This window comes from Chaetodon auriga, chromosome 3 (genome assembly GCF_051107435.1).
Source record: "Chaetodon auriga isolate fChaAug3 chromosome 3, fChaAug3.hap1, whole genome shotgun sequence".
In the NCBI taxonomy this organism is placed as follows: Eukaryota; Metazoa; Chordata; class Actinopteri; order Chaetodontiformes; family Chaetodontidae; genus Chaetodon; species Chaetodon auriga.
Window position 1 is genome coordinate 21,069,803 of NC_135076.1, and position 24,782 is coordinate 21,094,584.

At 39.9% G+C, this 24,782-nt stretch overlaps 1 protein-coding gene across 1 annotated transcript in view; it reads left to right on the plus strand.

The window, feature by feature from the left end:
- Positions 1–24,782, plus strand: part of glis1b (GLIS family zinc finger 1b) — a 71,899-nt gene that overhangs the window by 2,901 nt on the left and 44,216 nt on the right. The window contains exon 3 of the mRNA XM_076726088.1: positions 22,909–22,915. Within this exon, the coding sequence (XP_076582203.1) occupies positions 22,909–22,915 (7 nt within the window). The remainder of the gene's footprint in view (positions 1–22,908; positions 22,916–24,782) is intronic.

Here is a 24,782-nt window from a genome sequence, read left to right on the forward strand (position 1 = left end):
TGTATCGCTCTTCTTGAGTAGAACAGCGACTGATCATCCTTACACTGCGAGTCCAGTGTACTATAAATATTAGTGCCCACCAGCAAAGAAAATATTTTACTTGCAAAGAAAAACACTTGACGCCTCTTGAAAAAGAATATTAGGTTTGAATGAAGTGTGTACTCTAGCATCATTTGATACCTTACTAAAGTTTCTTCTGGCCAGGACGAAGCTGTGGAGTCTGTGAGCTTATTTGAGGAATGTGTTTGAGTTAAAGTAGTGTGCCTGGGTCCCACTCTCCCTCTCGGATAAATGCAGAGGTCTGTCTGTTGATTCAGCCTGTAAAGAGATGAGACTTTTGGATTTAATCATTGTCAGAACTTTTTGCATTTCTATGACTTTTTCTTGTTATCTTTTGTCAACACACATCATTGTTTTCTATAAACCTGCACCGACATATGTATACATGTAGTGTGCACACCTGTGTGCAAGCACGCAAACCCACCAGGATCCATTGCTAATACATACTGACACTGTGCCAGCATATGCTGAGCATACACATGCCACACATTGACACACACACACACACACACACACACACACACACACACACACACACACATAATGTATGGATGTGTATACGGCACACACACACACTTTTTTGGTGTGTGGTGAGGTAGCATTGGCACCAATGTTGAATTTCCTCAAAGTGACTTAGTTTCCTGTGTTTTCCCCAGCAGCATTTGTAGACGTCAGACTGTGGGGTGATAATCTGACTGTTATGAGAAACAACCGACCATTACAGCCCCTCTTTGAGCCTCTGCTGTGTCAAACGCTTAATGACACTTTCCCAGTAGCTTGTGAATAGTTTTGGTTGTGTGTGCACAGAGAAACAAAGTGCTTTTGGTAAGGTCACTTATTCTAATCAAACTGCGGTTTATTTATTATTATTATTTAGATAAAGAGTAGAGGGCAGTTGGCATTCATTTTCCTAGCGAGACGGTGGAAGTGCTGCATGGGATGGATTTCATTGTTAATGTGAAAACCCAGTCATATTTTCTCTTTATAAAAATTTGGATTTAGAAGAGCAATTGATGTAACAAAAATATATATATTTTTCATCATCAAAGCAATGAAAAATATGGCACTCAGCCTATCCTAAAAGGAAACTGGTGTTCTCATTTAAAATATCTGTGTATTCCTTTGCCTTCTTTGGGTAGTTAGCTCGAGACCTTAATCTGAGTAAATCTTCAGATTTGTGTCACATAAAATATTTATACAGCTATAATTCTGAAAAAATGTTAGCTTCAGCTGTTTCAAGGGGTTTTCAATTTCTTAAATTACTTTGGATCAGCTTGTAATTGCTTTAAGTTTGACTTTGATTTCTGCACAGATTGTATTTATTCATCCTGGGTCCCAGTGAATTTTTTTTTTTTTGTAATTTGTGAGCCATTTGTGTTTTGTGACACTATTTTGCTGAGTCAGGGGTGTGACAGAAGTCTATGTCAATGATTCAAGAATTTAAGTGGTGCTTAAAGAGTCAGAGTGATTTCTTATCTTGTTGCTTAATGTTAGAAAGACCAAAGAGATGGTACTTGAGTATAAATCCTGTGAAATTGCATCCCTTATGAATGGATTGATCACCAGAAATAGGTGATTAAGCAGGTGACACAGGAGGTGTGAATTTTGACCACAGTTTAAATTGTGTTTGATCTTCTTATGTAGATGATGGCTCTGTGGAGTAAATACAAGCTTTATAATGATGTTCTTCCACGTGGTGACTACATAATTAGTAATTCACTATGGTTTCAGTGTCTGGTTTGGCAATTGAAGTGTGAAAATTTTAGTGCAACAGTAGAAATGGCGTTAATAATCTTTTAGACTGAATCCAGTTGAGATATTAAATTGCCTTGCCAACGCGATGTTGCACTTTGCATTTTTAAAAATACTCTCATACATAAAATACTGTTTGTGATATCATATTTCCATGTGTATATACTGCATGCTGTATGGCGGTGTATTGTGTCTTTTTCTATATAATGGAATTATGAATTTAACATGCACTAGGCTGTGTGTGTATGTGTGTGTGTCTGTATATTACTCATGTTGGGGGGACATAAATCTGTTTAAACACTCACATTGTGGGAACTTGCCTTTCTTTTGGGGACGAAATGTAAATCCCCATAATGTAAATCATTACATTTTGGGGTGAAGACTTGGGTTAAGGTTATAGTAAGGGTTTAGGGTTTCAGCAAGTAGTGGTTATGGTTAGGTAAGTCTCCAGGAAATGAATGTAAGTCTATGTAATGTCCCCAATAGTGATGGAAACACATCTGTGTGTGTGTGTGTGTGTGCGTGCTTGCGTGTGTGTGTCTGAATGAAACAGCAACCATGAATCTTGATTTATTTTATTATCCTCAAGTAAAGCTGACAATCAATTATGGTTGATATCCAAAACCTCAGATACACAAGCATCTAAAAATGTTGGTTTTGTGCCATTTTAACATTTACATTTGTTCCTAAACATTTGGACTATAGAAATATAATCATTCCTTTCTTATCCTGAGGCAAATGTTTTTTTTCCTCCTGAATCTTAACCAATATGCTGAATCCCTGCCACCTCTGCATAACTCCTCTCTGCGGAAAAGAGAATAAGTCAACTAAAGCACCAAAATTTCTATTTATTAAGTACAGTCAAGGAGCAACTGAGGATCTCAACATCACGGTCGGTCAATATGCCAAAAGGTTGTAGCAGCGAGGCAAGGTTAGAGTGCTATTCCTCCCAGATGTTGTGAAAGACTGATCAACCCTCAGAGGAAACATTTTGCTGTCACTGCTGCTAAGAGATTTGACCTTTCATTGAACTTGTGGTTCACTTTCACAGCCAAGGTTAAATAAGAAGCTTTTTGTACCAGATTGTGAAAAGGTTGTACAGTACATTTTTGGCGACGCTTGTCAGTTTGTACCAAGTGATGTTTTACCTAGAATTTGTCAATAGGGACCCACTAAGTGATAGTAACATTCTTTTCACAAGTTTTCTCAGAAGTCAGTACATTCCCATGAGCCAAAGGGAGCGCTTCAGCCCACGTCCTTGGGTCTTGTATGAGCTCAGCAGTGAGTTATGGGCAAATGTGAGGGTGCTGCCTGGGAAGGGTGTTGCAGGGTGTAATGTTTGCAGCATGTTCCATTGATTCATAAAGCTGGGGCCCGGTGATGATTCTGCAGCGGTATTCCCGTAAACCTCTGTCTGGCTAAGAAGCTGACGAGAGAATGCTGGGTAATGGAATGAGAACGCTTCCTGAGTCACAGCCACTAGAGAGGGAGAGTGAGAGAACACCCCTGGTCTGGCATCTGCTTGGCTGAATCACCTCAGTCAAACTTGGCCAGGAATACACATGACGTGTGTGGAAACAGGAGATAAGTGGCAGAGGAAGAGATGAGTGTTGCATCAACTTCTCAGAGGATGGATTCAAAGAGAGAAAAAGAGATTTATGGGTGGTTGTGACTTTCTGCTTGAGTATCATCTGATTAGTCCTCTGAAGTTGCAAAATTAACATGTGCATGTATAAACCCACAAACAGACACAAAACTTTGTTACTGCCTGCTCTGAATTGTCCTCTTGCTTCTTCTTCTTCTCTTTGTAGTTAGTGTCAGTCAGGTCAAATGTTCTCATTCTTATGTGACCAGTGTGGTATGCCTATGGCATCTCACTGTAACCAAAGGCATTCTGACTTTCTTTCTGCCAATGAATGCAAGTCGAGTCACACAGCAAAAATATGATCTGGTTTGAGTAAGTGTCGAAATATCACTGAAATACCAGAAGAAATGTGCTCTGGGCCTCAGTTTAATCAAGAATAAGCTGCAGAATTGGCTCAGATATGTCATCATAAAAATGTATTTTTAGTCTAAACCTTGCCTTGAGAAGTGCTCACAAAGTTTCACGTGCTACACCCTTGCTGATGAGGGGAATAAGCTGCCAGGTCTCATGAATTAGACCAGAATTGTTTTATCTTTCCACTGTTTGTAGCAAAGCTAAAGATATGTGTCTACTTCTCTCTCATTCTTTTCGCCTGGACAGACATGCCACAGCTGACCACATGTCTATAGAGTCTGTATTACTCATGCATTTTCAGACAGCAGCAGCTCCTCTTGCAGACCTCTGTGTATGACTTAGCACACGGGTGGGTTTTTGATTTACATCTCGGCTGTGCCACTTGCTGTTCTTGGCTCGACGCTGCTGTGTTTCATCAAAGAAAAATCCGCTCCACTCTGACTGTGGCAGTTAAGACGGCCGTCCGCCGCTGTGCTGCCTCTGCCAGAGCGGGGCCAAGAGCTGACTTGGCCCTCGCAGCTGTCAGCTGGAGAGAGAGAGACGGACAGAGTGTGAGATGGCAGGAGAGAGATGTGGCCGTTAGGATCAGGGCTTCACTGACCTCCCTAAACAAGCTGCAAGAGAACAGTTTGTTTGAGGGTGAAAGGGCAGTTTTGGACGTCTGAGTCAATCATGAGGTGGCTCCCATTTCATTTTTTCCACCAGAGACTATGCTACTACTGAATCAGCAGTTTATGTCATTTTAACTGTGATTAACAAGTGAGTAACATTCATAACACGTAGTAGTTGCTAAGTGTGCATCAGTTCTTTGAAAACAGATCACCATTTAAAAGTGCCACAGCAACAGTTTCAAATGCTCAGTCTCAGCTTGTTTAAATGGTGTCTGAAATGGCCCTTTTTTTACAAGGCTGGGCATGTTGGAGATTAATCAGCTAGCCAATCAAACACTGGCTTCAACTGAGTGGTCAAAAACAAATGGGCAAACACGATGTGAACCGAGGCTGTTTTAATGCCTTCATTAGAGCGGAGGGGAAGGCAGCCAAAAAGCTTGAGTTTTATCCTCTCTCTTGTTCTCTCTCCGTCTCTGCCAGTAAGCTGCCATGGGGCAGTGCCCAGTTAGCTCACTGCACCATTGGCTGGCGCTGTCCCAGAGGACTATGAAAGACATTATAAAGTCTAATAGTACAGTTTATATACTTTATTAGTGCTTGTTAATAGAAGCCCAGCATTCTGGGAGAATTACTTATTCTCTAGTCATGTGCAATGCAATCCAGCCCCTGCGCTGTATTAACTTGCTCACCAGGACTAATAAGTGCACAAAGGAACGACAGAATAAAGGTTGCTTAGAGAAGGAGTACTCTTGCTTGTCTTTGACTGATGTGGGTCGACATCAATCACAAACCCGGAGCGTGACAACTTTCACTTCCGTACTCTGCTGTTTTGGACTCAGATATTCATATGTGCATTATGCCTTGGCAGATACAGATCTGTGCACATTACTGTCCTAGAGAGAGAGCCAAGTTTCATCTCAGAGTCAATATCTATTGAATTAGTCTTTGAATGATATATTCTAAAATACTGGCAAGCAAATCTTTGAGTCAAAATTTATTATAGCTTATGTATTGCTTGAAGGCAAAAGCTCCAATGTTCCATCAGTGCACAGAGTGATCTCATCCTGTTCATCCAATGTCAGCACACAGACAGCAGTGTAGCACAGGTGGACTGGTGTTTTGTTGAAATGTTTCTTTTTTAGTAGCAAATCTGGACAGCACAGGGCTACATGATGAGAGGAAGTGGAGGATTTTGAGAAAGTGAGGCTGGAGCCCTGTTCAGGTTAACACTTGTAAGTCCAAGTTGCAGGGAGCTGGGAGGCTCGCCAGGCTGACTCTGGATGTTAATAAAGTTTAGAGGCCCTATGCCAGCACTGTGATCTGTAATGCTTAGGGTTATTTTTACAGACTTTTTACACACAATTATATTTGAAAGGGAAGGCTGTTTTTCAGTTAGCTAATATCAGAGCGAGGAGATAAAGTATGTGATAAGAAGAAGCAATTTCCCATGATGTGATGCTGGGGAGTGAGTTTTTTTCCATTGTGTGGGAATATCTTCTGTATGAAAACTCCCCATGTAGTGCTGAAACAGTAAACAAGACAATACTACTTTTGACTTGTATTATTTTACTCAATTTTTGTTAAAGGTTTTTTTTTCCAAGAATGCTCTGCTTCATCATATTCGCACAGCCTCACACCTGGTAGTTGTCCAACTACAACCATAGACAGATGGTGGTTGAGTGCCTAAAGGGTGCTTTGTCAACATTTTTAAAGTGGAGAGTGAGCTTTGTTGATTCATACTCCCAGTTGATTTTCTCAGCTAATTCAAGGATTAACTATATACTCTGTGTGTCACATGTCAATGTCTTTGTTTAATCAGCCTTAACACCCTGGTTGACGAACAGGGAGTTGAAGGAATCTTAGACGAGAGTGCGTGTAGTTGCTCTGAAGTGGTGTCACTGCCTACTGGAGATGTCAGCTTGATTTCACCCCCTAGAACTGAAAACCACATCTCACAGATGAGCTGGTTGCTCTCTCCAGACGTATCCACTTGAAACAGTAGAGACATTTATTATCTTTAGACCTCTGAAGTAACTGCTTTACATCAGCTACATCAAATTGGATTTCAAGAAGGCTGTGCAGTTTTCATTTGACAGTGTTTTTTCTGTAATCCCAAATGAGGAAACAATTCTGATGTAAGCAGTTCTTGTTGTAGACAATCAGGCCTGTTCTTCTTTGGTTTACTGTTGCCAGATTTAAATGTAGGAGCCCCTTTCTCCATTTGAACTCATATGGGCTGTGCAATAAGTGTGTTAAATGGATCCATATTACACAGAGTAATAGCCTCAGTATGCACTCTTCATTAACATGCTTAACATTCCCCCCAAGACCCAGAAGTCGGCTTCTATAATACACTGCTTAACACAAACATCATGTTGGACACTTAAGATCTCTTATGGGGCTCATTGTTGGCAGTGAGCAAATTTGGACTCTCTGTGTGTGTGTGTGTGTGTGTGTGTGTGTGTGTGTGAGAGAGAGTGTGTGTGTGTGTGTGTGTGTGTGAGAGTGAGTGTGCGTGCACACGTGCTGATATTTGGGTCAAAGTGGAGGACAAGATGGATACGTTGCTGAACTCTGAACATGAAAACCTTGAAAAGTCAATAAAAGATACACACACTTTTTGCCAGCTAATTAGAGCAAAGATCCAACAGAGAAGTCTAGTGAAGAGGTTAATAAAATGTTATTGTTTTTAGCTTTTTTGGCCTGAGAATGAAATCTGTTGCAACACTGGTCAGCCACTTGTTGCATGTTTCCAAAACGGGACGCGCAACTTTATTTTTGAAAGTAAGGAATCTCAATACTTGGAAAAGTAAATGCTGAGCCACTGATATTTTTCAACGACTGAATTGATCGCCAAAGAGATATTATGGTCATTTAATGCTTTGTGGCAGTTGAAGACATGCCTATTATCCATGTATCTTTCTGCATAAATGCATTTGCGCACACTGTATGTCATTAGCTTTGTGTGTGTTTGCAGGTGTATATGTGTAGACATCGGTTTTGATCAATATATGACATGTTTGCTTTGGATCATCAACTGTTCGACCTTTAAAACCTCGATTTTTTTTCATATTTAATAAATATGGTAGTGGTGGGCAGGTTATGTTAAAAATGGAAGTTAAAAGACTTGAGCCTAATGGTGACCAGCATGCAGCTGTCCTTGCTGGCTTGACATTTACAGCCATTTCCCGCAGCTCGGTGTTCAACCTTTTACGATGAAGCCAAAACCCATCAAGAGGAACTTCACTCACCTTAAAACTGATATGCTGAGATTCTTGGATCCACACAGACAAGACACATGGATTCACATGGTTTCAGTAACCAATAAACCCTCCCATAGCAGGAAATGTCTCTTATATATCACCAGAAGTTTTTGACGAGAATATTTTGGATCAGTACCTGGCTTTTACCCCAGTTTGTCCTCACTGAAGCGTAGTCACAGATTTAGTGACTGGATAGAGAGAGTGAAGAAAGCAGACGAGAGTAAGATTTCTGTCTTCTAGCCTTTCTGTTTGTCAAAGTTTTGCCCTTAAAAAGTCAGCTCACAGCACATGTTGACTAATACTGATAAAAAGCCTAATCAGGCACTTTCAGCTCATATCAGCAGTGATCTAATAGGCATGTGTTTGAAAGTTGAAATGAATTAGGCAGCATCAGGGCCGTGACAGCCAGGTGCTGAGCACTTGGCCTGGCGTATTGGAGCCTCAGCCAATTGGAAAATGCTTTGCAGAATTTATCTGCACCCTTCTCCCTTGACAAATTATTTTATTGTTCCCACACAGTTGGTTTTCATTTAGTCTTTTGGCTAATGATAGGCTGAGAGCATGTGGCCTATTGTTATTCGTTTATTCAGCATAGATGTTCTGACTGGAAGTGTTCACATCTGATAGTATACTGCCATGCAAAAGAAACCAACCAAAACATCACAAACAGAAGATACGCAGATGGTACGCAGAGAAGGAAACTTAAGTATAAGGAGAACAATCTTGATATGCTTATTATTCGGTAAATGCTGGAAGTGCCTCTGTGGCATGACCTCGGTGACTGTCTGTCAAACTGGGTAACGCTGCTTCCTGAGGAGACGTATAATGTCCCCTCAGCGAACTCCAAACCCCCCGCTCCAAAACCTTTAATCACATTATTCAGTGTGTCTCATGTACCTGGACTAGTAGATATGCTGTGTGAGAGCTGCAGATGGGAGAGATAGGGTGAAACTTGTCTTATGTCCGAGCCCTGCACTCTGCCTGACCTGAGATCCGTACAGCAGGACTAGGCCGCTAATCTTTAACAAATGCTGGGAGTCTCCATGACCGGGCCCTTGCTGAGATGGCTTAGTCAAAACAGGCCTGCTGCTCCTAAACGCAACCTTGGCCTCTCGCTTAATTCAAACACTGATTAACTAACAAATACCTGCTGCTTGTTCCATAGTATTACACAGCCCGGTGCATTCTGCAGCACTCCATGGAGTTTGACAGTGTGTTTGCTGTCCTGCAGAGGAACACGCAGGCCTACTGTGTTACAGGCTTTTCAGGATTTGTTGGTATAATGATGCAAGAAGCAAGCAAAAGCCTAGACATACTGCACTGAATAAAGAGGGTTTTATTGTTTAATCTGTCATTATATCTTTCAGGGATAGTGGTTTATTGTCGGAGTTGGAAAAGAACTATATGAATAATGGTTTAGCATTGCTACTGGGCTGCATTGTGAAAACCTGTGGTATTTTACATAATGGTGTACAAACAAAGCAAAAAACATTTTTCTCCCTGTAAGCATTTTTTTTACACACAAACTATGATATAATTAGTTGTATTTTTGCACAATTTAAAAAAAATACACAAAAATGCCATGTTGACAAATAATATACAGTGCAGAAACAAAGTTATCCATACCAACATTAACATCCTTAATCAGTGGATTGAAATTTGTATGAGAGAGAACTATGGCTGTAGCAACTGCAAACATTACTGGAGAAGAGATATTTGAGACATAAGACAAATCCTTAATATAGGCAAGGAATAAAAATGGTCCAAGAACGGACCCCTGTGGAGCTACCACGGAGTCGTCTAGCTTTGTTGGAATAGCAACCCTTAACACAAACTGTCTGCTATTGAAGACAATTTTTTAACCATTTGTACATAGAATCATATTCATACATCTTTTGTGGTAAAATATGATTAACCGTATCAAAAGCTTTTGAAAAGTCAATGAAAGTAAATAGTACATTCATTATTATCAAGTGCAAAGGTAGCTTTGTCAGTCAGGTGAAGTGGAGTGATTTTTCTGCAAAAACCATACTGGTGTTTCTAAAGAATTAATCCCTATAAACACATATGTGCATATGAATGAAGAATCTATAGGCACAAGATTTTGGTTTCATGAGTACTCTGGTTTCCATTTGTAGTTGGTCAAAACGCAATCTCAGAACCCACTGGGTATCATCTGATGACCGTTTAGCTTTTTATTAGCTTTTTTTATTTTTTTAAATTTATTTATGTATTTATTTTTTTCAATTTATCTGCATTTATATGCAAGTTTCCATTCATAGAGGTCAACCGAAATGCTAAGTTTGAGTCGAGTCGAGTTTGAAAGTCAATTTGCTGATCTGACTGTAAACAATGACCGGCGCACGAAGAGGAAGTCTTGAGGTGGATATCCATTATCTGTTATTCGATATTCACCAGCTACACTTGAAACATTTGCTGTTGCCCCAGAGGTGAAATCATCTACAGATGATAGCTGATGGGTCATGAGTTTGGTAAAGAATTGTATCAGAATGTAGATTACAATCTAGACAAAAGAATCCTTTAATATCTATTTATTTAATATTTTTGAGGCAACAAAATAGATTTAAAGTTAAAACAACATGGATCATCTGCTTCAAACAGAGGAATAACTTTGGCAACTTTTAAATCTTCTGGCTGTCATATTGACTGTTTCATCAGTTTGACAAGGAAATACAGAAATATCGTTATGACCCATGTTCTTGGTTCATCAGTTATGTCTCTTATTTTCTGGATAACAAGGGGCTTAACAGAGGAAATGATAGGAAACTTTCTTGGAATAAAATCTGGTGGATTACCACTACAAGGAGAACTTTTGTTAGCTAATTATCAGTATCAACAAAAAATGTATTAAACGTTTGAACTATACCAGACAGTTAATAGTAATTTTCTCCATCCAAAAAGACTGAAGTTTGCTCTGAAGTAGTCTTTTCTCATTGCAGCAAGTGATTTATTACTTTCCACGTGGCTTTAATATCTTTTGAACACCTCTTAAATTTTCACTGAAATATTTCTTTTTTCCAGATCTAATGGAATTAGCGTATTTATTTCTACAAGATTTATAAACACAGTGGGTAAGAGGAGTAGGATTTGAGACATATTTTCTGTACAGTTTATTCTTTTTCCTGAACAGCTTCAGTAAATCAACTGTAAACCAAGGCTTAATGAAGTCGACTGTATGTCTGCCAATTGGAAAACATTCATTGAAACTAAAGCTAATAACTTTCATGAAATTTTGATATGCAAACTCAGTATTATTTTCCTCATAGATCATTTCATAAAAAAACTTTAAATTTAGAAATATTTGACCTGCTCGTGGGTTAAAGTGCATTATTTTCTTATATATTTTTAACTCTTTAACCTTGATTAAAGAACACTGGAATGTGGGGAAAATGATCTGACGAGTGTGGATACACGAGACCACAGAGTCCATTCCTTTGCTGAAACTCTTGGTTAATATGTTATCAATCAAAGTTGCTCAATTTTTTTAAACTTGTGCAGATTTATGAATAAGTGGGAAATTAACTGGAAAAAAAGAATATTGCAAAACTCTCCAGTAAGGGTATCTGATTTATTTTATAGAGGTTTATATTCAAATCTGTTAAAATGTAACAGTTAATGTGTTCAAGAGAACTGGACAAACATTACAGTCTTTGATAATAAGGTCATGAGGGCCATAAATAACAGCAACAATATCTGAGAGATCTAAAAAACAAACAAAAAAAAAAAACAATCCGCCTCACCTCCTTATCTGACTTCAGAGAGAGATCATCCTTAATTCTCAAGACATAGTTACTATGAATGAACAGAGATACTCCACCTCCAGATCCACCCTTTCATATGTAGCCAACCAAATTGTACTTAGGTCACTTAATGATTTCTTTAAAGTGTTCTGTAAGCCATGTTTCTGATAAAGCCGTAACATAAAAATCGTGTTTGAGTAAAGATGAATAATGATAGATAGATACATTGAAAGATGAAAAAAAATAGGTCTGGGTCAACATCAAAATTGTCATCAAATGTAGATGCATCAAAAGGCTTATAATCTGTCCAGAGAATGTGAGCGGAGTGGAGTGGTGAGAATTCTGCACCTCTCAGAGCTGTTTGTTCCCTCCACTCTCCCGCTCAAAGCGGCTCCATGCCACTCTGCTCAGTGTCGCTCCGCGCTTAACTCTGATTTCACCCTGCCCCACTCAAATTGCTCAGGCCAAAATAAGAAGAAAGCTGCATTGTATTTTGATTTTAGCTTAAACACTGTCCAGACTAACACATAAGCCTGGCAGATTCACCTGAGCCTTTCCCAGGCTACTAGATGTTAGGCAATCAAAGTACTGTGTGAATGTCTATTGGTGGAGACTAATGGCCAAACTCTGTGTTTTGCCCTTCTTTTGTTGTGATGTGCTTTGGGTAGGTGGATGGACAGTAAGTTTGTCATATCTCAGATATGCAGTATCTCATTTTCTAGCTGCCTTCATTGCTGGGAGTAGTTTTTTCCTTATTTGCCAGGCGGTTTCAGGGAAGTACTCATAGATAAAGATGTCTGAACCCTTCAAATTTGTAGCTTTATCCAAAACAGCAAGTTTGTCCTTCAACTGCAGAAAGCTAACCACAATGGCTTGGAGCCTAATCCAGCTCTCTTTTCAAATGATGATATTATAATGTTTTGCTGAACTTTGCTGAACAGTTTTCTCACTTTGATCAGATTCAGGCACCTTTTCTTTCTCAGACTATTTAATGCCTTGACTAACCCTCCAGATTACTTTTGTAAATTATGTTCAAATCTGTCCTGGTTTCACTACAGTTCTTGGACCAAGTTTTATATGACATTTAAAAATCGTCACATTCCTTTTGAGTCATCTCTAGATTCAGCTTGAGATCATAGACTTGCTTTGACAGATCATCAGTCTTCCTGTTAGAACAGTCAATTATGGTCTCTGCACAAGTTCTGAAGCTTTTTTCCTGTTGTTCAAGTAAAGTTCTGTTTAAGTCTTTATTGCTGGTCCAGCAATTCACGCACTTGAGCCATAGTGACATATTCCTCAGAGGTGTATTTCAAAGCTTTGAGTGGCATGGTTTGGCCATCAAGGCATACTAGGCCCAAAGTTCATCAGAAAACAGTCAGAAACCTCCACAAGATATTAGTAATGTCCACAGTTTTGCTGTAGAGAGTTGGTTAGACTCTTCTTCAGTCAATCAGAACAGAGATTTTTAGTTCTAGGCAGGGTTCCTCAGAATATTGCTAGATCGATAGAAAACCAGCCACAAGTTCAGAGAAACACAGCAGCAGCCATCGTCTTGATTTACATTTACTGTGAAAATAAATCACCAAAATCAGCAAGTACCACTTCACACTGACAGCTGTAAACCAAACAGCCAAGATTTCGACTGTGTGGTTTGAAATGAATGATTTTGAGATTAAGATGATGGTTTAACAAAGTTGCGTCATCACGGCGTCTCCCGCCAGCTAACTTGATCGGTAAAAGGAAAACAAATACCTTTAACAGATGACACTGGTAGAAGTGATGAAAGCCTGCCTTCTTGTCGAGTTTCAAATTTTTCATTGGCGTCTTGTTCTTAATCAGTTCCAACCCCTCTCACTTCCCATTTTTCCAAGAAAGCGCTTTGGTTTTACTGCTAAGCACATTTCCCCTTCCACCTGATCACAACAGTACTGCCAACAGTCATCGGACACAACTCTCCTGTTCTCATGCGCTGTTACACAGTTAACGTGGGCCTAGCCACATTGTCTGACCACTTTGGGCTTCAAACAAACACCATGCAGTCAGGCCTCTTGCCAGGTCAGGCACAGAGTTAGACTTTGTACATGGACCAGTTGGTACATCTCTGCCAAAATGTTGAACTTTCAACTTGTCTGTATTGACATGTTGAATGTTCAAAGTATGTTTGAAGTATTTAAAATGACATTGATGCAGAAAGTATTGTGAAATTCAACAAAAGTATGTTAGGGATGAATAATTCAAGTTTATTTTTGAGTCATTTTTATGCGTCTGTGGTAATGTGATTGTCTTGGTGCTCATATCTGATTGGACATAAAAGGCAGTGTAGTACTGACGTCCAGCATATCTTGCCAGTATGTTTTTTATTATTATTATTTATAGATTTTTGAAAATGATTTGATACACTGGAAAAAAGAAATCTTCAAAAGTTTTTGCAATAACACAATCATCATTGTCCTGAAGAATGCTGATTTTCATTCCACATAGAAAAAATGGAAATTCAACAGTAACTATAAACTGAATAGAATGAATTTCAGAAAATGAAGCTTAGCAAGGATATACTTTCATTTTATGGGTAGAAAAGGCTGCAGTTAAAGAAATATTTAGCCCCTAAAACAGCAATTCAACAGGACTTGTTAGCCATGTCCTTGATAGCTTTAGCTGTAAATGTAAATGCACAGTTTACCACAGCGCCCGCTTTTACAGGGCCAGGCCTGTCATTTGACACGAAAATATGGCCAATCTAGGCCACTGTAAAGATGCCAGTCTTCTACAAGCCTCAAGAGCTCTGAGCCATGAAGGAGTCCAGCGAGAGAGGCAAAGCATCAGTATATGTACATTGCAGCCTGCCAAAGTACACTCATTTAACAGCACAAAAAGACTTGCACTGAGAACCCGCATGTTTATGTTAGGGATGATGTAAAATGGCCAGAATTCATATTTCACATCAAATTTCTCTTTTAAGATGGCTTCTCTCAATTTTTACGTGCAAGGAAACAAACATTTGCATTTCAAAGTTCTTCAAATAAAAATAAATGAAAAGCAAACCCTTTTATGGGTTTGGAGACTATATTGGAAAACAGGTCAGGGGCGAAATGAATATTTTTTATGGTTCGTAAAAGAGCTACACAATGAATGCCAGGTTATGTGAAAGGCCTGACACATGGTACAGGCCAGAGCCCTTCGAGGTTCCCTCTTTATTCAGCCCTTACACTCTCGGGCCAAGAGCAGCCAAACAACACACATGGCAGAGGCCAAGATGATGATGAAGAATGATTTCTTTATTTGTGCTCGTTATCGTCTGATTAGGCTCCTTCTCACCACAGACCCATCCAAAAATCTATCAACTTACAACCTTCATTTTTTCCTTTTGGTTTATCACACTTTCTGGGTAATCAACTCAGAGCCATTCTTGTTTGCTTAGTATTTTCTGTTCCTTTATTTTTGACTTTATTCGGTGGTGGATAGCAAAGAGATGACAGGAGATGAGGAGAGAGAGTGGAAGAAGGGCATGCAAATATGGTCCCTATCCAGAATTGAATGTATGTTTGTGTTTTTTCCTGCATTATTGTGGTCACTTTAATAAGGACTTCATGTAGCCTGACTAGTTTTGTATAATGTACCACATGTTTTGTATATACATATATACAAAACATATATACATGCCATGTAAGTACATGTCATATACAAAACATATTTTGAGAACTAAATTAGTATGTACAAAGCAAAATATAGATCATACTATACATGATACTACAATCATACTAATCCCTGTTTATGTACTGTTCTCAGTTTTTGTGATGTGATGTGATTAACTGACGGTACTGGGCCTGACCCACAGTCAAATAGAGCGACAGGTTCCGGCTCTGAAATCGTTTCACTACTGAGACAAAACTCCTGTCTCACTTTGGCCGTAACCATTGGCTGACTCAAGTATTGAAGGGACGCTGCAAGAGCAGAAATCATAATAAAAGGAATCTTATTACAGCCATTAAACAAGAGAAGGGAAAACACACGAGCGCTTTAATGCCTGGACATCTAAAATGCTTACGCGGTGAGAATATATTTGCTCATAAAGCTCTTTGATGGTGGCCCTGTCCGTTCCAGCACACAGTGCTGCTGTCTGTGTAAATAGCTGTGTATTGACCTCCCACTGCACAAGATTGAATGTGTTTCCATAGGTGTCATTTGGTTCCATTTTGGGCTTTTACAGGCCCCACTGTGCCTTCGTCCCTATAACTGCGGGGGCGTAGGAGTCATGCCATCACTGCTCAAACAGTGAACTATGAACTGTATGACTGAACTGTAGTCCCTCGTCACAGCAGCTTTATGGAGCTCTGTTTGATGTGGAGTGATATATAATGTCTGGTGGACTGTCCATCTCAAGTTACCTAGAGTGCATGTTCTTTTCTCTATGTGTGATCTGTGTTTGTGAGTATGTGTGTGTGTACGCGGTTGTGGGGGGGGGTGGTCCTCCGTGCCAAAGCCTTTGGTGAATGAGGACTCCCCACACAATAAAAGAATGGTATTGCTGACTTCCTTAGGTATGTGTGGTTTGAAACTCAACACAGGTTTACTCAGTGGGGCCCCCTCTTATTTATTCAATATATCTATGAAAACCCCAATACTGTGGTACCCTCTGAGTCAAGGAGGAGGTCCCTTTCCAGCCGGAGTTATGGTCATTTTTCAGCCAAGTTAATGCCCTTTGGTGGCAGATGTTGACTGCTGTGCAGTAGCAAATCTTTTGCACAGTTCCTCACTGTTGGTTTGAGTCAGTTACAGAATATTAAACATTTTGCTAACTGTGTCAAAAGTACACACACATGAATTTAACATTTAACAACATAATCTTAATTCTTTCCAATTCAAGATAACTTGTTTGAAGCACACTGTCAACATGTGGAGTCACTTCATGACTAACGTGCAGTGCAGTAATGATTGTACCACAGTTGTGTTCTCTCACATAGTTGGTCATCGCTATAGTGTACTTTCTCTTGTGTCATGTGTCCTGTGTGTAAGAAAACATTTGTTTTGAGAATACACAGAAGGTTTTAGTCCCTTATGTTTGAGTAGATCAGCTTACCTTGTGTGCTGAAATGTATGGGTTTAGAAACCGGTGACATGAAACAACATCAATAATCAAATCAAAATAGAAGCTTCCCCTCTGTGCCTCTGCTATCAAAGCAAATTGTGGGATTTTCCTCAAAGAGCTCCATTTTGGGGGTGAGTTAACCCCTAATCACCCTGAGTAGCTAATATTCATTGTGGACACCGTGGACAAGCACTGGCCTCAAATTTTACCGGAAACTTCAAAAGCCAAAGCAATTACTATGCATGCTTTGAACATATCCTTTTCACAAAGTAGCATTCCATTATTCTTCCTGTGCTAAAACAACAAAAAGTAACAAAGAAGTAGGAAGTGAAATTGGATTCCTCTTTTGGTTCGCAAAACATCTGGTTTGGCCCTTGTTTTAAACAGCTAGCATCCCCTCTGAGAATAACAGAAGGTTATGTGCACTGTGTGTAGGTAACAAAATAATCATTTTCAAATGTTGCTCCATTCAAATGTGATCTAATTACCAACTTAAATTCAACCTCTCAGTTGGACCACCGACCATCAAGGGAATTTTCCTCCAGACGTTTTCCTAACTATTCATTTATTTCTCCCCCACTGCTGCCTCTAAACCATTAAAAATATACAGTAATTGCTGCAAATTGATCACTTGTTTTACAGAAGTCCTATAAATCTCTTCTTGTCAAACTGTAATCGATGGCAGGAGGCGTTGCTGGGCGAGAAGAAGAGAGAATATCTGTCAGATGGGCCTCGATGCATCTGCTACATGGAGATACTCTCATGTTCTGTGGTTGAGCTTGGCCACTGTCATTTCCGAGGAATTTCCTGCCATCTGTGTTCAATCGAATTCTCTCACAGATTTGGGATTGCTTGTAAATATTGGGTGCTGGCTGAGGAGGACTGAAGGAGTACTCTGAGCATTGTAGCGACAGCTTCTCGAACCAAAATGAACAGGACAAACGCTCAAGGATGAGATACACTAACTTATTAAGAGGAGCTTCAGTAAGACAGCATATTTAGTACAAACATTCATGGTTCCCAGACCATGTACCCTAATCCCTTTGGCGATGATATTCATATAGTTTCCAGTGAAATTTCTTGATAGCTGTTGGATGGATTGCCATGAAATTTGGTATAGATGTTCATGAAACCACTCAAGATGAATTGTAATAACTTTGGTGATTGCTTAACTTTTCAAATCAGAATTTCAATTTGTCTAAAAGTTACGTTTATGACATTCCCCTGGGCTTCACCAGTGATGTATGTGTAGTGCTGATTAGCAAATGTTAGCATGCTAACAGGCCAAACTAAGATGGTGCCATGTTAAACTTTGCACCTAAATGTCGACATGTTAGCATTGCATTGTGAGCATGTTGCCATGCTAGCATTTTTATTTTGCTCAAAACTTAAATCCCTATGTGGTTTTTTCACCAAGGATTTATGGAAATATATGACTTGTTCATTTTTCTTTGTTCTGATTCAATACATTTGACATTACATTATACTGCAATAAACCTGTTTTTTATTCCATTCTTAGCTGGTCACCTTCTTAATACTTCATCACATTCTGCTCTTCTAGAGAGTTATCTAACCAACAGGACATGCGAAGGCTACACCAAACTAATCAAGCTAATTAAGTCTTAACATACACAATTTCTGGAATATGTACATGATATCCCAACATACAAATATACAATTCTTGCAAATAATAAAAATAATCATCATAATAAACCAAATTGCAATAATATGCATATAATACGAAACTTAATTCTAGTATTTCTAGTCAGTTTCGGCTTTTACAGTATTATATATACAGAAGGTACACTTCCCATTATTTAGCAATTCTTAGAAACAGATTTTTGATGTCATGATATGAAGAAACTGAATCTGTTTTCCAAATAGTTATTTTACCTACGGCATTTCTTTATGTCATCTGCATTTTTTAAAGAAATGGAAAAATAAGAAAAGTAAATTTGTGCTGTCACAAGTCTATTTTGTTGCTATGTCACACAGAATATAGTTCAATATCAGAATATAGCCCCCATTACAAATGACCTCTGTTTGACTGAAGTTGTTTTCCTAACCCAACCGTTCTCAACAGTGCAGATTTATTGTGCTATTATAGTAATTTTGACTAATACAGGGCAATGCTGATGTTTGACAAATGGATCTGATTTCACTACAGTTTCAGAGGGACGTCTGCTGTGTTTTGATATGTCTTGAGCGGGCACATGGACATACTGAGGCTTATTGTTCAGAAAGGGGAAAACGCAGCTTCTGCACTAAATCGCCATGTTTATTTTTTACAGCAGATTTATATACAATGGTTATTCTCATCAGTAAACACACACACAAGTACGCACACAGACTAACACAGGCACCCAAAGTTACGTGTCTAAGACGTTTCAAATAAACACTGATTTAACACTGATATTTTTAAGTACTTTAACACTAGTTCTGTTTAGCTGTTGGAGGAAATAACTTGATTCTGAGTAGTGCACCAGTCTCACCTTTAACACTTTCTCTGAGGGTGTGGTGCATCGAGTGCTCGTCAGTCCTCTGGAGTGGTTCATTACTCTGCCAGTATTTACTGCCACCTCTCAAAACAGAGCAGCCTCTTGTCTGGCTTTGAAGCACCTCCTGATTCCATGCCGAGGTTTCAGCACTGTTGACCTGACTCTGGAGAAATGTTGTTCACCAGTCCTATAAAGGTGTCTGTCAGTAAGACAGACATCCCTGTCACGTCTGCCAGCCAAGTGCATCACGTCTTGTCAGTCTGCTGGTCTATCAAGTCAGTCCATGGCCCTGACTGATGCTTAGTGCACTGTTTCGCTTTACAATTACGTGGCTTTTGAGTCAAATTATAGGATGCGGTTTGGCTGAGCACTCCCTGTATAACTTGTGATTGTCTGTGATTAATCCTGGCAGTGCACAGATTTGTGGGCAAAATCTTGTTATGATAGTGATTGTCAGGATAGAGTTGTGGCTACTAGTGGCTTTAAGGTGGTTTGTTGAGTATGCACATTTTTGTTATATTAACAAATGTTCTAAAAGAGTTTGACTTAAAGATAGAGGATATGCTTATTTTTGTGATAATCAATCACTGCTGTGGTGTTTCATTTTTCACTGTCCTTCCAGAGGTCAACGTGCAAACAGTGTCTTTGAGTACTATGAGGCCTTTCCCTTGGATTTCCTGGTGATTATGTCTATGTTTCTGTATGCTGAGCTCTGTTCTTTTTCTGTTCAGATAGCATCATGTGGTTATTGTTGCTTATGTTAATTACCCACTTCTGTTGTTCCTGACTATCTTGCTGTTATAGTAGCTGTTGGAAATGTAAACACATCACTTCCTGAGCATCAAATGATTATTTAAAGACTTGCTTACAAGAGTTTAGAATAGCAAATGTAAAAGAACAAGGACTGCTCATTTTTTCTATTACTTTGTAACAGAGAAGAACACAGTGGTGATTTATTTATGCAAAATTGTCCAAATAATGTAAAATTGTGCAAATAATAGCCCCAAAGAATATACACTCTGTGGCCAGTTTATTAGGTTCACCCACCTAAAACAAAACTACTGAACAAAGAGGGTAAACTAAAGGGAGGGCTCTCAATATATAGTAATATAGTGCAATTTTTTATTTTTTTTTTTTAAATTTAATGAAATGGAGACAGTGTCTTATCAGCTGGGTGACTGACTGACTGACTGACTGACAGACTGGGATCAGATGTCATATTTGCAGACAAGGAATCGCATACAACAACGCTGATACAGAGCTGCACCAGAGGCCATTCTGAAATGCTTTAAAATTTCAATAGAATATATGTAACCTCTAACTGACTGACCTATATTATGTACAGGTCTTTTCCAATCTTTCTTCCATTGATGCGCATCACCTTTTGAAAGAGTTGTTCTCATACAGGATGGCCTGGAGGGCATGACCAGTGACAAGGTGCCACCACCAGGTGGTGACATGCACAAGTGTAAAGTTGTAATTATGTTAATCAAGGAGGACAGCAGAGAAAATGATTGGCTGTGATGGTTAGTTAGAGGCTGTGGGGAACGATCAGGAACGACCGCAGTCATTCAGTGGATCATCCTCTGGTAGAATTCAGAGTGAGTGTGTTCTCTTTAGGGTGGGTGTGTATGTGCAGATGTGTGAGAGTAAGAAAGAGAGATGTGTGTGTGTCTGTGTGTTTGTGGAGTCACATATTAATCATCACAACATTTTCAGTTTGGATTTTGACTTACAGCGCCCTCTCTTTAAGCCATGTGGTAAAGTGGTCGGTCTTTGGGACTCGACGGGCACCAAGCCTGGCACTGGGATAGGGTGGGTGGGATAAATTGATGGGGCTAGGGATGGTAGGGTTGTTGGCTGCCAACTATTTGTTTGTGTTCATGACTGCGGTTAGCCCTGCTCCATTTGAAGAGCCTGGTATTATGAGGACGCCTGCTTCCCACAACATGTGCCCTCTTCTCTAAAAGGCAGGAGAGATAATCATTTACCGACCGTTGAATTCATCAGTATGGCTTAAAATTTTGTAGCCACTTAGTATGAACAACCAGATGTGTCCACAAAGAGGTTTGCTCGGATGACGAGGCTCATAGCTGCGTTTCAGTTGTTATATAAACTAATGATTTCTTAAATGTTGTTACTCTTTTGGAGTTGACCTTTAAGATATTTTTGTGCTGTGCCCAGAAATAGTAGAGGCTTGCAGCTGGATGCCTCTGGAGCCACATGAGTCCCTCTGCTTCTTGTATGTATCTTGTTGTATTCAACGTTCTAGCAGCTAATCTGAGGTTATTGTACAACCAAACTGACCATGAGAAAACAGGGAGGAACAATGATACCTGGTTGAGATCGGCTAAAATCAGCTAGAACAAATTGATTTTATCCTCATGAAAGTTCTCATGTCTGCTGGTACTGGTAATCCTGCTACGAAAACACTGACATTTCTGTGCTCCAACAGTAATTTAATAGAGGTTTTTCTTCTTCCCTTGCTCTGCACCTGCTCTAAGAAGAGCTTTCCTTGTAGACATTGTTATTTTTCATTTACTTGTGCCCCCAGGTTTTTCAATCATACATCTATTACTAAGCAAACAAATAAGTTCCGGGCCTATGCTGCAGACACAAATATAGACATGAGTTATGAGATTCAGAGGCCGGGAAAGGCTTTGGACCCTAATACACAACATCTGCACCGGACAAGACGCACAACCAGAGCACCCCTCTACAGAGTCTTGCTGCCTGCTGTCGCACACTTGTATCTGTTGACCTGTCTCATGTTGAAAGGCAGGAGGGGGGACGATGTCAGGTGGGGGTGTTGGGGCAGGCAGGAATAAAATTATCATTATTAACTGTTTAAGGGCTGAATGTTATGATTTATGGAGTCAAAGTGGGGCCATTTGAGGTGTCACATTGGATTTCCAGAGGCATCTGTCTTGCGGTTTTGGCAGCTTGTTGTACCTTAGGTTCAGATGTTTGCATCACGCTCCTGACATCCCATTTCCCCCTCTAACACCTCCCCCCACCAACAGCCTCCTCCTGCTTTAAGTACAGTACACCTCTGATCGCTCCTCTTTCCTCTCCTTAAACCATCTATCCATCTGCACATCTGCTTTTCATTGAGGCCTGCATGTCTCTGAAGACTTGAACGCATTAAACGCTGGCACAAGCACAGTCTCACTCTGGCACTTAACACAACGCTTAGGTGACTTAAAAGGAAGAGGCGAGAATTATAGAAAATGAAGTGTCACCGACATAAAAAATCGCCCCAGATTACCACCAATTACACTTAATAATGCTGTCCAGACCATCTGCTGATCAGATGGAGGACTGGTCTTGTCTGTGGAGAAATAATGATTCCACAGACTGCGAGAAGGAGAGAGAGATTCATTGAGGGAGACAGCAACATAGACTTTCAACTGTGTGATGATGTGGTTTGATCTTTTTAGTATTGTATAGACAGGAATGCTTTGTATGGTAGTGCAGTCATAACTACGTACGTTGGGATAATAGCGATGTTGTTTCAGAGGGGTTAAGTCCTGCTAGATTGGAGACATGTGTCTGCTCTGCTTTATTAGTCATTTATTAGTCACTGAGGTCAGGGGAGAGTTTTTAGCCAAGGCACAACACTGCTGAACTTGAACATGACTCTGATCATCAGCCCCTGAGGCAGCCTGTATAGGTGTACAATTACAGCGCACCCTAACTGGCCATGATCCGCAGTGTGAAATTCATCCAGTATGTGAAGTGTGTTCAACAATCAATGTAATCACCGTCACAGTGACCGCAACCTTCCACTAAAGAGTGAGTCGTGCCCTAATTATCAGAATTATCAAGTCTGCATTTATTCATTGTTCCTGTCTATTGTCTTAATTCTCAGGCTCCAGGGCCACGGTGGTCGCATTCATCAGCAGGAAAAGGATTAGAGAGCACTTTCCACTCATGGTCATGATGCATCTGAGTTGTATGGCTTTGTGTGCAGTGTTCCCAAAGGATTTTGACAAGAAGGAAGCATGACAAATGGATGACATCAGAGCAGGCATATTGCAGGGTGATTGGAACCTTGTTTCCCTCCACAACCTCAGCCAAAAAATAATCATACGTGTCCCAAAACAAGTTCTCAAGTAACCATGTTTATCCCTTTATAATGACACTCTTGTAGGAAGCATTAATTTTGTATTCATGTGCAATGGAGCATACAAATTGGCATACTGTACCTTTAATTTTTCTTCTCCTCTTTTACGTCTCACTGAGCTCCTCAGTTTACCGTCATCCTGCAGTGATGCTCACTGAAAGGAACGTGCCTCTTTAATTATACAGCAGAGGAGAGGAGGCAGAGTTAGTGAATAGATACCATGTGATGACATTTGTGGAACGGAAGATACCACTTTAGATGTAGCTGAGTATTATTAGACACCGTGTTATCAACTGGGATTGTTTCTTGCCCACAGTCCTTGTTCCAAAAGTGATTTTTTTTGGGGTGGTGTTTTAAGAGGCAGATAACAATACAGTCCTTATTTGTGCCTGTGTCATTAGTTGGCAATGCTGACATCAGTGGCTCTTTGTGAGGGTGAGCCAGCACATCTGTACATGGTCTCTGTGCTGAACACAACATTTGCCCCTGGTGCTTTTGGCACTGTCCTACTTCTTTCTTTTTGTGTCTCTCTCCGCCCCTGCATCCTTGATCTCACGCCCTTACGCCGTCACTCCTAATTGTGCCTGAATGCTTGCAACTGTGTGTATCAGACCAGCATCCCATGCTTGATCTCAGGTGAACACTAGACTAGGAAACAATACTGAACTCCATTTCAACATAAGATCTACAGGGATAAACTGTACATGTAAGGATTTATTTTTACATTACTGTGCCTGCCTACAGATTGAGATCAATTTAAAAGTGCCCTGTGGAGTTTTCATGTGAACAAATCTTCAAACAAACAAAAGTTATGTTTACATTCATGTTTCTAACCAGTGTATTCTTGAATGCATTTCCTTCCTCATACATTTTTTTGTATCATTTACATCTTGTTTTCTTGATAACCGTCTGCCTCTTCTTTGCAGGCACATTGCTATGCTTCTTTGCATGTTACTGACAACAGCAACTGTTGATCAGTGGAATTGCATGAAGCTGGTGGTAGGAATGCATATTGTGTCTTCCATGAAGTTGTGCATGTGCATGATACTAACAAAACAAGGACCCGCTCCCAAGAACATTGCTCCATAGGGTTACTAGTGGTCAAAAACCACAAGGTACCTTGACTTTTGATTATATCAGTGGATTACACAGAGAGATATTTTGCAGCAACTTCGGTTTTCCCAGAACATAACATGGAAAAATTGAAATCCAGAGCCAAAGGAATGTAAAGTATGATGAACACACAGCTGCCTAGCACAACAGACCACCCATGAACTCTGCACATTTAAAAGAAGAATGGTCGCTCCTCTCTTTTTCTCTCTCTCAGTGATGCACTCATTCATTAACACTAACTCATACACACATGCATACACTCTAGCTTTCTCTGTTTCTGACTCTCCCCCTCTCACCCCTCCTGTTACTGCTGCTGAACGGTCTTACATTTCACCTCAGGCCCTGATGCTCTCTCTGGCTTCCACCTCTTGATCAAACTAGTCTCTAACACGCAATGAAATGTTCGACGCTGAATTACCATGGCACATTCAATACAGACTGAATTTACTTCTGGGTCCCTTCCAAGCCACCATATGTTGAGGAGCCTGTTTCCCAACCTGAGCATGACTGATT